Source organism: Crocodylus siamensis, chromosome 4, assembly GCF_052110815.1.
Source record: "Crocodylus siamensis isolate JL-2025a chromosome 4, ASM5211081v1, whole genome shotgun sequence".
Classification (NCBI taxonomy): domain Eukaryota; kingdom Metazoa; phylum Chordata; order Crocodylia; family Crocodylidae; genus Crocodylus; species Crocodylus siamensis.
Window position 1 is genome coordinate 145337266 of NC_143398.1, and position 15230 is coordinate 145352495.

At 46.9% G+C, this 15230-nt stretch overlaps 1 protein-coding gene across 1 annotated transcript in view; it reads right to left on the reverse strand.

Annotated features, from left to right (window-relative positions):
* LOC149866701 (antigen WC1.1-like) overlaps positions 1-15230 on the reverse strand; it is a 64052-nt gene that overhangs the window by 5912 nt on the left and 42910 nt on the right. The window contains exons 9-15 of the mRNA XM_090044020.1: positions 6776-6838; positions 6375-6689; positions 5421-5456; positions 4762-4899; positions 3635-3730; positions 3248-3331; positions 1671-1802 (exon numbers count right to left, since the gene is read on the reverse strand). Of these exons, the coding sequence (XP_089900146.1) occupies positions 1671-1802; positions 3248-3331; positions 3635-3730; positions 4762-4899; positions 5421-5456; positions 6375-6689; positions 6776-6838 (864 nt within the window). The remainder of the gene's footprint in view (positions 1-1670; positions 1803-3247; positions 3332-3634; positions 3731-4761; positions 4900-5420; positions 5457-6374; positions 6690-6775; positions 6839-15230) is intronic.

Below are 15230 nucleotides of genomic sequence, written 5' to 3' on the forward strand. Positions count from 1 at the left end.
GTTAGAACAGTGGGACAATAGAACAAAGGTGTTATTGCCATCCAGCCTTGGTCATTTTCAAGGGGCCTAGGCTAAGCTGTGGAAGTGCTACTGAGCAGAATGCCCAAAGCCTGTTTCTGGAGTTACCGCAGTGTGAACCTTTGTAGATGTGACAGTTGACTTGGTCAGCAAGTAACAAAAACTATCAAACCAAAGCACAAGGCCTGAAAGAAGATAAGGGGAGACCATACATTAAATATACACTATATCATAGCTTTATCTTAAAGTAGAAATAATAATAGTTGACATAACCAAATGTATTAGATTTTATTTTACTATAATAGATATATTTTTAGAAGTGGACCAATATATCCATCCAATATCAGTTCAGTACCGATAAAGAAAATTGTCTGCATCAGAAATCGGCCTGATATGACTTACGCTGTTTGTTTATAACATTTATCTCATGTTCATACAAAGGTTTGCACTACATGACCCCTGAGGTCCCTTCCAACTGAACAGCTGTATGAACCACAGCTTTTCAACCCCTCAAGGACTAAATCTCTGGGCAGCAGATGCCTCATTTCCCAATAGTGCAAAGACTAAAGCCAGTCAAGTTATATATATATATATATATTGATGTCCTCTCATTTAACCTATAAGTTTTCCTTGTAAGCTTTGGTACATTTTCTGTTGCCTAGTTTCTGCTGGGAAAGATAGGCTGTCATGCTGCAGTTGGCTGCCTCTCCTTCTGTTTCTCCAGTTAGCAGGTAAACAGAGCTCTCACCAATTCTCCCTGAATCTCTCCTGTTAACTTATTCAAACCTCTCCCTCCTCTGCAGCAAGCTCTTGTCATGGCTTAGCATTCTGCCATGGCTTGGCAGCCAGTTCAAAGTGTCTCTGCACAGTTCTGCCTTACACCATATACACACGCCCTAAGGGACTTTAGAGCTTCTTACATCCAGAATACATAATGTAATGGAGAACGACTGGGCTCCTTGCATCCCAGTGCAGGTCAAGGGCAAGGATCCGAGTACTGTAGGACAGTTATTCTCAGTTTGGGTGCCATGGGAAACACTTGCACATGATTCACAACATAAACCAAGAGATTTCAAAGACAAAGCCATGGTCTCAAAAACATTTCTGACCTGTTGTGGTCTTTTTGAGCTCTTTGCAACAAAAGAATTGTTCTATTATTTTTCCATTGCCAAAAAACAAGTCAAAACTAAGAGTCTGATTTTTGTGGGGGTGCCTAGAGACCAAAAAGTTTGAGTGTAGGTTTTCATCAATTCCAACCAGTTCACACTAGCAAGATAATCTCATCAAGTTTTAAAAATGTATATTCCACCTCAACATAATTTGGGCAGGCAAGAGAATGGGAGTTTACTTCTTGGAAAAAGATCATGAGATGTTCCAATATTATGCCAATGGAAGTCACTTAAATCCTTTAGATTAACATGTTTGTCTTTTTGATTGTTTACTGGGAATTTAGGCCCATTCACCTTTCCGAGCTTCTTTCATCAACCACATAGACTAGACAATTTGCTGGATTTTAAACTGAAGCTGGGATTTTCATGCCATCACATGATTCCAGGACTTTTAGAAAACTAATAACACTTCCTAAGTCTTTTAGAAAACTACTAATTATCACTAGACTATATTTAATTGATAACCCTGCATCTCCCTCTTACCTGACTGCGAATCCCTCTTCCTATTACTTTCTTGTGGGGCCATAGGAACTTCCTGGTCAATCTGTGCAGAACCAGAACCATCCTCTGGATCAAAAATTTCTCTGGCATCATCATAACCATCTCTTGTGGCACCTACGAGCAGGGCACATGGGAAAGACAGAAATTAATGGAAATAAAGAGCCACTTCCACTGAAGAGAGAAATAAATGACATGCCAGGGGCAAAGAGCAGAGGTACTTATGCAGATTCTATGACAAGAAACCCAAAGTTTCTTCTCCCAAACTTACGGTCAGATATGTACTATACTTGGCACATTTATTTGATATACTTTAAAGACTTAATGTGCCTGTCTACTGCTGTAAGGAGCTGAAAGCAGAAAATTACCTAGCACGTGTGGGAAAGATATAGGAGATCTGGAAAGAGGAGGCTGTATGGTCTCTTTCAAAGGAATATTTCCTCAGCGCACTTTTTGCCACACCAGTTACACAGATGAACAAGCCTTTAATTTGCCTTCTTTATCACCCACATTCTAAACTTTCCATCAGTTTTTAAACAATTCATTTTGTTACTGTTACTAGGGCTCTAATCATTTTTTTTACTCTTCTGGACCCTTTCAAATCTATCCACATCTTTCTTGAAGTATAGGGTCCAAAACTGGACAGAGTACTCCAAGTGAGGCATCACCAGTGGTGAACAGAGTAGAAAAATCATCTCCTTTGATTTACAAAAGACGCTTCTGTTAATACAACACAATATAGTGTTGGCATTTTTGTGACTAAGGCACACTGGGCTCCTATAGATGTGTGGGGAGCCTGGAGCATGAAAACTCATGCACTCTTGCATCCTTCCATGTCACGTGTATCAATGTCCCTAATGGCAGCAGGGCGCTTTGCACAAACCATGTTTGATGAGCTTTAGCTCAAAGTGCCCCGCCACCATTTTTGAGATCAGGAACACTGATAAACATGCTGAATGAGTGATTTTAATTAGCACAGCTCACTAATTAAAGTGCCTCGCACCATGTGCCAAAACACATGTAAAAATGCCCACTGTTGGCTCATATTCACCTTATGATCCACTGTAACTTCCAAGTCCTTCTCTCCAGTACTGCTGCCTAGTCAGTCATTCTCCAATCTGTATTTGTGCATGCACTTTTCTGTCACACGTGCAGGACTTCGCAGTTGTTCTTGTTGAATTTCATCCAATTAACTGGAGAACGGGTCTAAAATCAATCTGGCCATTCTGAATCTTAGCCCTATCTCCAGAGGGTCTGCAACTCCACACAACTTAGTGTCATCTGTGAATTTGCTAAGCGTACCTTCCTTCCCATTGTCCAAATCATTAATAAAGATGTTAAACAACACCAGACAAGGACAAACCCCCTGGGGAGCCCTACTTAATATATCCTCCCAATTAGACAACAAGCCATTGTTGACTACTGGGCACAATGATCCAACCAGCTGTGTATCTTTTAAATCTGATCTGATCCCAATGTCAGACATTAGTACTGGAATGTGAAATAAAGCAAGCAGAAATGGGTGTATTTACAGAAAATCCACCACTCTTTTCCTCCATTACCTTGTACTGATCCTGGGTCACTTCCATCCTCACTGTCCCCAGTGTAATACTGCAATTTCGTCACAGAATCCTCTGAATTGGAGACTGGAGATAAGAGAAACAGTATGCTATGAATTTTGATGAACTAACCAGTCACCACCATTTGGGGAAGAGGGAACCCACTTAGCAGAGCAATGACTGTGGGAGGGAAGCACAGAGTATCCCTTCCACAGGTGTTGCAAAGAAGCCTTGTATGAGCATTTCGCCTAATCCCAAAGACTATCACTTGCCTAGCCACAATTTTGTATGCTTTTAGGGCCAGATTCTGTTCCACCCTTTGTACCTTGGTCAGGATGGAAAGTGAATTAAATACTTGATCCCTCTTAGGAAGGAGAGAGGGACACAGACCTGAACGATAGAATGTGTTCTGCTTCTTTGCCATCACATTATAATCAATCTCTTCATACACAACCTCAGAGAAGGGACCCAAGGGTCTTTTGGAGCCTAAAACCAAAGGAAAGTGTTAGCACAGGGTCATGAAAGCAGAATATGGGAACATTTTATTATATCATTATTCAGCCTTTCCCCATGGAACCAGTTTGACTGCTTGGTTCAAACTGATGTAAATGTCCCAAGTGATCAGGACCATGTCCCTTTCAAAAACGTCCTGCTAGAAATTATTTCATGAGCTATTCCTCCATCACATTTCTCTGCATATGGAGCTGAAACTTTCCCTTGTTACTTTCATCTCATTATTCCTGGTTATTCCCCCTTATCCCATTTTAAATAATTCCTCTCTCACCCCAGTACTTATACCTACCTGTTAAAAATGGCAGCAGGGCGCTTTGTTAAATGGGAATAGTAATACTTAACTTTTTGCTTTCCAAAGTGCTTAGAACTAATGAGTCTGCTGTGCTTTGCAGGTGTAAGAGTGCCACTATATAAGTGCCACCTGTGAATATAATTGTTGTGTTTGGGGTCAAGAGAAGTATCAGTTGCCAGATGAGTTTCTCAAAATTAGAGAAGACTTACACAGGGACAGGGACTCCTACAGGAACCCACCCTAGGCAAGAGTTAAAAATGCTTCAAGAAAACTCAGAAATGTATCCCATGGTGGCTCTGTTCTTGCTTCCCATCCGAACACAGCAGTGGGCCCTTCCCAGTGTCAGTACTACATCAATAACACCACATCAAATTACATTCCTCCCAGCACATTTCGTTCCCAAGGGCCTCCTTTTGAGTGAACATCTCTTCCATTCAGAATGTTTTTTCTTTATAGTTTTTACAAGTAAATACCATTCCAAAATATTTCCAGTTTCTCTTAGTCCTCTCCACTATTTCTCTCCTTGCTACATTACCACCTTCTTGTTTAATGTCATTTCCACATTTTTTGCTAGAGACAGATAGTGACAAATGAGCTAATGCAGCCACGCAGCCTCCCCACCAGCTCTTTCAAGACCTTATTCTGACTCCCTGCAGCACACCTTGTGATTTCAAAGAGGCATCTCAACACACTTAGACCAATGGGGACTCACCTCTGCGCAATGCCTTGATGCGTCGCACCTGTCCCCACAGAACAATTAAAACTAAGCATAGGAGGGCTCCCAGGACAACGCAGATGACAATGGGCAACATGTCTCTCCCAGTGTTTGATGGAGGGAGGCGGGGAAAATCTGAAAGGAAATGGACATGCAATTGGTAGAGATTATTTTGTGAGAGTCGTGTGGGCCTCTCAGAGCTTCCCAGGTTTTTGATGGGCTGCCCGTGACAATATAGTTATACATTGCCATACACAAGCTAAAGCCTTGACATGACCATTTATCATGGAGGAAGCTCATATGTTGCTGTGTGACTCACAGTCCTGGTCTCATCAGCCAGAAGATAAGAATGGCTCCTCTCAGAACTTCCTGCAGCTCCTACCCTGCTGGTGTCATTCACACACCAGGTGGAGGAGCCCATTCTCTCAGACTGAAAATTACAACTCACCCCCACCCCCTATGACACTGTCATCCCACTGTGGCCCTGTGACACTTAATCCTTGCACTGAAACTTCCAGGTTCTCCACCCCACTGCTGCAGACTCACCAATTAACAGAAACTGAATAGCCTTTATTCACCATCAGTTGCCAAGTAATGGCTCTTTCTTAGCTTCCTAAGAGAGTCGACACTAGGATAGAAGGGGTGGGGATCCTTACCTGTTTTCAGTGGGGATGCTGTTGTCTTTATTGCACCTATAAAGGAAAGAGCAAAGTAGATGAGAGGTGACAGTTTTTTACCATAGGGAAAGTCCCTTCTGACAGACTTCATGGTCAAGTCTATAGGGCCTTCCTCCTAAGCCCAAGTTTACTTCATCCACTCACTACCCCCGGTATGCACCAGTTACAAAAAATTGGACACAAAAGACAACTTGGAGAAGCCCTGAGTGCATGTCCCATGGCTGTACTCAGAGCCTACATACCAGAAGAGGCTGGGAGTTGGGAAAGAGGGATGGGGAGGCATTTTCAAGCCATTTACTCTGGCTAACAGCTAGGCTCTGAGGCACTGATGTGAAACGGAGTTGCCAGCATACCTGAGGTTGTGAATGAAGCCATATAAACATGACTATATGTCTCCACACAGCAGCTGCCAACTATGTATGATTTTCCCTCCAATCAATGTAGGGTCTCTTGTGCAGTGACTCAGTGTACACATCCTGGGTTTTGGAAGCGATGAGAATAATAGTAACAAAACAGTCCACCTGAGCCTGGGATAGGAGCATGGACTAGGTGCGTTAGCACAGTGGGGGCCAACCTGTTTGTTAGGCATGCCAGAAATTAGCGTCACAACCTCCACGGGTCTCACTCCATCATACTCCTGCCTGATCAGCCATTCTGCTTTCTGCTCTCCCCAGTCTGCTGCTCTGTTTTTGCTCCTTGCCGTATCTGCCACTATGCTGCCTGTTCCCTTCCCAGCTGTGTACCACACACAGAGGTTGTTCATACCACTTGTGGCATGTGAGCTGCAGGTTGGCCCCCCTGCATTAGTATATCTGGACCCAAAGGTTCCACCACACCTGGTCCATGAGATTCCTGTGTTTAGGAAGAAGCAGCTGGTGAAATACATACCCTATCCCTCCCCCAGTACTTGCACAGAAAGTATTTGTCACTCACCAGAACAGTTCACAGCAGCACCTTCCTTATGGTGGCATTTACTATCACCCCAGGGCTGGGCTGGACACTCCCAAAGAGACGACTCTGCCCCTCTACAGCTCACTGTCTCCAGCCAGATGGGACCAGTCCCCTTCCCAAATGCAGACTCATTCAGGGCAGACACAGCAGGTCCACAGCCCAATTGTTTACACACAACATCCGCATCCGCCATGTCCCAGGAGTCATCACACACCGTTCCCCAGGAGCCACGATGCCAAACCTCCACTCTCCCCGAGCACTCATCCTCTCCTCCTACAACACGAAGCTTCTCCTTGTCTGGGAACAGCAGAAATTTCATGTTAGTTGAACCACCAGGAAAGTCCTTAGGAACTGAGAAAGAGACACAAAGAAAAGAGAGGTACCTGTGCAGCTAGTGGAGTATGGGCATTCAGCAAATGGGGTTTGAGTTGTTTTCTCTTTTATACCTATAGAAATAAAAAGTGAATGTGAATGTATTGCTTAGTATGTGTGATGCAAAAGAATGTAGAATATAGCTGTACACTAAATCCCTGATTTCATTTTCTTTATAACTTAAAATCAAAATTCTAGCTTATTTAACACTGAAGGGATTTATACTCAGCTGTTACTATGAACTGTAGAACTTTCTTGCTGCTCCCTGCTGGTTATATTTGTCTGTGGGTATTTGACACTTTCTTTTTCACCCTGTGTGCAATAACTCTAGCGTAGGAATCCACAAGCAAGAAATACTGTAAATAGAAATGGCATCAAAAATGGAGTTTTAGATCCAAATTCACATTTCTCTTTTGCTGTCTCCTTCACACACACACAAACACATGCACATGTGTCTACACAGCTTTTGGGGAAATTATGACCAGAACTTCACAGACTGAGCCCATCTTGGATTGTTCATCCCCAAAAGAGTTATTACCACAGAACTGCAAAAATGATGATTTCTAATGACAGGCTGTGTTGAAATCTCACTAGTTGGTTACTCCAGGTAAGGCATGTTTGGTGTAGATAAATAATTAACTCCCAGGTTAGTTTTCAATGAAGGATGAAAAATAATAAAAGTATGTGTTTTGTTTTTTTGCTCAGAATGCAAATTGTTCATCTCAAAACAACAAATGAAGATGACATTTCTACCCCAGCATATCACTGAGCTAAATACATAGAAATAAATTCCATTTCACCAACACCAACTAGGGATCAGATTCTATTCTACCAGCTGGGCTTCTAATTAGACATAGATGCCTAATGTGATCCTATTCCACTCTGTTCAGGTTCTGATAATCCATTAACAAATCTATTTTTGTAACAATTTCCACCTTAGCCTTCAGAAGGAAGAGGATGACTCACTCACCTTTTGCACTGATTGGTTTTCAAGTTTCGGGGTCAGAATGAAATAAAATCAAACTTAGATATCTAAGTCTACCTATGTGTGTAACAGGTGGAGTAGAGTCTTGCCCTTAATGTCTAATGTATAGGTACTGAACAAAGTCCTGAGGTACGTGATCAGAAAGGCCTTCTGCTCTGCCTCTGTAGAGGCATAATGCTCCTCTACTTTCAAAGGGTCACAAGTATCAGCATGTGTCCCTGAAGATGCATTCTACTTCATCCTGAAAGGGCACACAACTCTCCCATTCATTGCAACGGGCAGCACTTAGACACCTCTAGAGACCATCCCTCAGGTCTGCAGAAGGTAGGTGATCCTTAGTGTTCCGCATTCTCGGTTTTTTGGGGGTTTTTTAAATCTGGGAATTTTTCAGGGTTTATCTTCGAAACATAAAAACCAGGATGAAATCAGGATAAAAGAAAGAAAAGGAAAAAAAAATTAAATCAGGGAAAAATTGGCAGTAAGGAAGTACGGCTGGGACTAGGAAAGGGGCAGGGGAAGGGGTGCTGTGCAGCCCATCAACTGCTCCTGGGGCTACAGCAAGGAGCATGCAGGGGGAGCTGTCAATGGGTGCAGGGTGAGGAGGTGCAGCTCTTGCTGCTATGCACCTCCCAGGAGGACTGTGGGCTGGGGGGCTGCACCAGGCTCTTCCCAGGGGCCGCATGCCCCCAGATCTGTGCATGGGCTGAAAGCAGGCTGCTGCCCACCCCAAACACCAGAAAGAGCCCAGTGTCGCCACCAGCTCCAGGTTGCAGGGCAGGGCTGAAGCTGAAGTCATTGGGGTGCAGCTTGGACACACCCGCCCTGGGAACAGTTCTCATGGCCTGGCCTGCCCCACTTGGGGTCAGAGCCGGGAGCCCCGTGCCCCCAGGCAGTGGCTCCAGCCACCTTCCCCCAGCCTCCACGTGGCCACCACCAGCCCTCAACCCACTGTACTTCACATGTAGCCACCGTGACCACCCTCCCCACGTCCAGCCAGAAACCATTGTCTCAGGTAACCGGCACAGTGGTACTTTTAGCTTACTGGCACCACCCATTTTTCAGTTCAAATCCCCGTTAACCAGTATAAGTGAGGAATGGGCAACTCCCCACTCATGCCAGTTAACAGGGATTTAAACTGAAAAATGGGTGTAAATCAGTAAAAAACAAATGACTTCAAAAAATCAGGGAATGTATCAGTGAAAACTGATTTAAAAAAAAAATCGAGAATGCGGAATACTAGTGATCTTTCATTCATTCAAAATTGGGAATTTAAATTTTTCTGCTATGTTTGGCTACTCAGAATCCTACTTCCCATTGACCACATCATGCACGTGCATGTTAGAAGAATCCCTAATCTGACCAGAGAAACAGTTCCATGCACAGCAGCAGTACACTCCTCCTTCTCTTATACAAATAGCCTAATAGTTAGATCACTTGCACGTGATATGAGAGACTTTGGTTGCGTCCACGTGAGCAGAGGCATGCCTTTACAACAGCACAAATAGTAGCACCACAAATTTGTGCCACTATTTTGTGTCCCAGTGCACACCCCTGCCCATGTCCTTTGCCGTGAAACACGTTGTCCTGCTGTACCACATGCTACAGGGGTGGGGCTGGCTGAGGCACAGGCTGCCACAGCATGAGTTAGGCATCCCCTGCACTGAGGCACCCTGTTGTTACATCCAGTGACGCTGTTACAGGTCCCAGCCAATTGGGGAGCAGCATGTAGAGATGGGGGAGCAGGCCACCCACGGCTGCCTGCTCCTCCATCTCTGCATGCTGAGACACTCTGCACCACAGCCAGCTGCTCCCCACCTGACTGGGGCACAATGTACATTGAGATGGGGGAGCAGGCAACCTTGGGTTGGCTGCTCCCGTTTCCACGTGCCTCAGTGCAGGGGCTCCCCTGTAAAGCCCTCAATCTGAGGCACACTGGACCTCGCAGGGGCTCCATGTGCCACAGAGCAGGGCTTCCACAGTGGAGTCCCCATGCTGAGACACGCAAAGACAGGGTGCAGCCAGCTCAGGGCTATCGGCTCCCTCATCTTGAACTACACTGCGCCCACCCAGCTGCTCCTCAGTGTGGTAAATTAGCACAGCTGAGCACTCGTTAATGTGGAACGTGTGTGTTTTGTGGTTCTGCAGAGATATGCAACACCACAAACCACATGTGCCTGCACATCTGGATCCAGCCATTGATTCCAAGCCCTTTCTCAGCCTTACAATAAACACCTCCAGGGATCAACAGTGTGCCCTAAGCAGTGCCAGATTTAGGCACAAGCTAAGTAAGCTACAGTTTAGGGCCTCACGTTATGAGGGGCCTCTAAATATGGAAAAAAAAAATACAGTAAAACCTCAGGACTGAGAATGTGCCAGAAATTTGAAAATGCCAGTTTTTCTAAATCAGCACTGCAACCAGTCACAAAGCTGGGGAGCGATGGAGGGGCAGGGGTTGCAGCGACCAGTCCCAGAGCAGCAGCCACATACAGAGCAGCAGTACAGAGTGTCTAATGGAGCTGTCAGGATTACAGAGTGTCTAATGACTGAGGATGATATTTCATTCTGGATACAGAAAGGTCCCTCAGAATGTCAACATTGGAACGGCCCATTTAAGAAATTGAAGCAGTTGTTCAAAAACCAAATTAGATATTGTTCAAATGGTCTATATGTGTGGTGGGCCAGTAGGGGATGCTCCTGTGTTGAGCCACCCACCTCACTGTGCCCAACCACCTTCCAGGCTCCAAGTGCCTCCCTGGGGGCGCCTCACATCTGGCCAACCCCCTTCCTGGAGCACACCTGCTAGCCTGGGGGTAGAGCTACCACCACCCAGGGATGGACTTGATTCTAGTTTTGCGCCCCCTGGGGAACACAGGCCTACTAGCCCTCGAGAGTACTTGACTCACTTCAAGAACTTGGGGTATTTCCCTCAGTCAGAAGCACAAGTAGTGGTCTCCCTTAGTCAGCCGAACTAAGGGGACCCCAAGGCATAATCTAAAGCTGCTCCCAATAAGTCTCCCACACTAGCTACAAAGGAACTTTATTGGTTAGAAGGAATAGGGTTGGAATAGGGTACAGAGTTGAATAGTATCAGAGAAATCCCATAGAGCAAACAGGGTGGCTGGACTAGCATTTGATCATGCATCTGAGTTACTGCAAGCTATATATCTATTAGATCTCAGCTAGCTTACTCACAGGTATCATCCAGAGGTGGGTGGAGATTCCCTCTAGAGGCAGGCAGTTCCTTGATCATGAGTTTTGAGAGACAGACCAAGTTTCAGATGGTCCGGCTCTTCTCTCTCTGATTCTTCCTCATGGCTGCTGCCTCCTCCTCCTGGGCAGTCCTTAAATTATATAGCCCTTATGACCTCATTTACCTGGTCCAATGTAGACTAGCACCTGTTCACTGTCAGCCAATGAATTTGAAATGCATCACTGGTTGCTGAGCTGACTGGCAGTCTCTAGCCCACCAGGGAGCCCAAGCCCCTTACCCAGGTATGTGATGCCAGTCACGCAGGCAGAGGGAGTAAGTTTCCCTGCTCCCTCAGGAATATATCCAGCGCGGGTTACCTAAAGAGATAGGGTAAGGTGTGTACCCTCTGCAAGGCCCAAATTTCATAGATTTCATAGACATTAGGGCTGGAAGGGACCTCAGAAAATCATCGAGTCCAGCCCCCCACCCAAAGGGCAGGAAGTCAGCTAGGGTCATAGGATCCCAGCAAGATAAATATCCAATTTGCTATTGAAAGTGTTCAATGTAGGTGCTTGAACCACCTCCAATAGCAGGCTGCTCCAGACCTTGGGGGCTCAGACAGTAAAGAAATTCTTCCTTATGTCCAGCCTGAAATGGTCTTGCAGGAGTTTATAACCGTTCAACCTTGTCATCCCTTGGGGTGCTCTGGTGAACAAACGTCCCCCCAGGTACTGGTGGTCACCCCTGATAAACTTATAGGTGGCCATCAGATCACCCCAAGCCTGTACTTTTCCAAGCTAAAGAGCCCCATGGCTCTCAGCCTGTCATCATAAGGTCTGTTTTCCTGACCTCTGATCATGCACGTGGCTCTTCTCTGGACTCTCTCAAGCTTCTCCACATCCTTTTTGAATTGTGGGGCCCAAAACTGGACGCAGTACTCCAGCTGTGGCCTCACCAAGGCCCAGTACAAGGGGAGAATGACATCCTGGGGTTTGCTTGAGAAGCTTCTATGGATGCAAGCCAGCGTTTTGGTCACTTTAGTAGCCGCAGCATCGCATTGCAGGCTCATGTTCATCTTGTGGTCAATGATGACCCCCAAGTCTCTTTCTTCCATAATGCTAGCCAGCGTAGCACTGCCGAGCCTATAAGGATGCTGCAGGTTTTTCCCCCCAAAGTGGAGAACCTTGCATTTTTCAGTGTTAAACACCATCAGGTTCTCATCCGCCCATTTGCTGAGCCTGCCCAGGTCAGCCTGGATCACCCGCCTGTCTTTTGCTGTGGATGCTTTGCCCCAAAGTTCGGTGTCATCGGTGAACTTGGCCAGTCCGCTTCTGACTCCAGTGTCCACATCATTAATGAAGATGTTGAATAATATGGGTCCAAAGACAGAGCCTTGGGGGACCCCACTGGTCACAGGGCACCATGATGACTGACTTCCATCAATTACTACCCTCTGGGTCCGACCACAGAGCCAACTTCCCAGGCAGCGGATCATGGTGGACCCAAGGCCACAATTGGCCAGTTTGGCCAAGAGGTGATCATGGGATACCAAATCAAAGGCTTTTTTGAAGTCAAGATTTCATAGATTTCATAGACATTAGGGCTGGAAGGGACCTCAGGAGATCATCGAGTCCAGCCCCCTGCCCAAAGGGCAGGAAGTCAGCTGGGCTCATAGGATCCCAGCAAGATAAGCATCCAATTTACTCCTGAAGGTGTTCAATGTAGGTGCTTGAACCACCTCCGCTGACAGACTGTTCCAGACCTTGGGGGCTCGGACAGTAAAGAAATTCTTCCTTATGTCCAGCCTGAAACGGTCTTGCATATATGACATCAATCTCTTCTTCTTCTCCCTTGACCAAGTGATAGGTCACCTGGTCATAGAAGGAAATGAGATTGGTCAAGCAAGACCTACCCGCAACAAACCCGGGCTGGCTATCCCTCAGGATGTTGGCATCAGCCAGTCCATTAAGGATGGCGTCTTTAATAAACTTTTCTAAGTTCTTCCCTGGGAGAGAAGTCAGGATGATGGGCTCATAGTTAGCTGGATCCACTTTTCTCCCTTTCTTGAAGATAGACACCACATTAGCCTTCTGCCAGTCTTCGGGCACTACACCAGAGCACCAGAAGCTCTCAAAGATCCGTGCCAGGGGCTGGGTTATAATGTTAGCCAGCTCCTTGAGTACCCTGGGGTATAGATTGCCAGGGCCAGCTGACTTGAAGGTATCCAGTCTCTCAAGGTGTTCCTTCATGAGGTTGGCATTTATGGAGGGCAGGGAATCACTGTCACCTGGACCTCCCTGCCCCATAGCGGGCACAGGCGTCCCATGGGATTGATGAAAGACTGACACAAAGTGCCCATTTAATAGGTTGGCTTTTTCCTGCGCGTCAGTTGTCAGTTGTCCCATCTGATTCAACTGGGGTCCAACGTTGTCCTTGCTTTTCCTCTGGCTCCCACACATATCTGAAAAAGGACTTTTTATTGTCCTTCATGCTCAAAGCTAGTTGGAGTTCAGCTGCAGCCTTGGCTTTCCTGGTTTGCTCCCCGCAGGACTGAACCAGTGCAGAATATTCCTCCTTGGAGGTGAATCCTATCCTCCATCCTTTGTAGGCCTTTCTTTTTAGCCTCAGGAGGTCTGCTAGATCCCTGGAGAACCAGGGGGGCTGCTGTGCCCTCTTGCTGCCTTTCCTTCGAGATGGAATAGACTTAGCTTGTACATTGAGGATCGCTCCCTGAGGAGCAACCATTCTTCCTGAACTCCCCTCTCCCTGAGGTCATGGTCCCTTAGGGCCTCACTGACCAGCCTCCTGAGCTTGTCAAAGTCAGCTTTCCTGAAGTCAAGGACTTCCATGTTGCTGACTGACTTGCCAGCTTTACGGTGGATGGTGAAGGTGATCAGCTCGTGGTTGCTGTCACCCAGCTTCCCATCGATCACTAGGTCACCGATTAGATCATCCCCAGTAGCCAATACCAGGTCGAGCAGCACTTCACCTCTCATTGTCCCATAGACTTCTTGAGTCAGGTAGAGGTCATCCATGCATGAGAGGAAGCTTTGCAACCGCTCGGATTTTACTGAGTGATCCTCCCACGAGATATCCGGGTAATTGAAGTCACCCATGACAACCATGGTTCTGGAGCATGCGGCCACAGCCAGTTCCCAGGCGAACTCTTGGTCAAGCTCTTGACTTTGGGTGGGAGGTCTGTAGTAGATTCCTACCATTGTCTCCCCTGTGCTGTGTTCCCCACATATTTTGACCCAGAGGGTCTCCAGTCGTCCACCCTGGTCACCGACATCATCTTGCAGGGACATGTAGCTTTCCTTAACCTAGAGAGCTACACCCCCACCCCTTATACCTACTCAATCCCTCCTGTACAGGGTATAGCCATCTATATCCATGGTCCAGTCATGGGTAGAGTCCCACCAGGTCTCTGTTAACCCTATGACATCATAATTTTTTGTGTTAAACAGGAGGATTAGTTCCTCCTGCTTATTCCCCAAGTTCCTGGCATTTGTGCACAGGCAGGCAAGTGTCCCCTTGGGGGCTCTTGCCTTGCCCACAGATTGTACCAGGGCTGAGGCTGGGGTGGGCTCCCTTACGTGCCTTTGCCGGCTGGCTTTGCAAGGATTGCTCGGCGGGCCAGCAGTGGCGGTAGTCCCCCCATCCCCTAGTGGGCTTAGTTTAAAGCCCTGGGGAGCAGGTCAGCCAGTCTGGCTGAGAAGAGCCTCCTCCCCAGCGAAGAGAGGTGGAGACCATCTCTTCCCAGCAGCTCGCTGCCTCTCTTGCCAAAGAGCAGGCTGTGGTCATGGAAGCCAAAGCCTTCCCGATGACACCAGCGCCGCAGTCTTTGGTTGACTATGTGGATCCTCCTCTCCCTCCTCAGCCCATACCCCCAGACTGGAAGGATTGACGAGAACACCACCTGGGCCCCCAGACCCTTTAGCCCCACTCCCAAATCCCTGTAGCACCTCATGAGCCAGCTGGGAGCACTCCAAGCCGTGTCACTGGTGCCTACATGAATAAGGAGCATGGGATAGTGGTCTATGGGTTAGAGGAGCTTAGGGATCTTCTCTGAAATGTCTCAGATGCGAGCCCCCAGGAAACAGCAGACTTCCCGGGCTAAGGGGTCAGGGCAGCAGATTGCCCCCTCAGTCCCCCTCAGGATGGAGTCTCCCACAACAAACACTTTACGTTTTGTCTTGGGGAGAACAGGGGCGATAGCCGCAGTTGGGCTTGTGTTGCCTGCTGGAGCTGGCAACTCAGCAGGCTCTGCTAGAGCAGCAAGAGGTGTGTA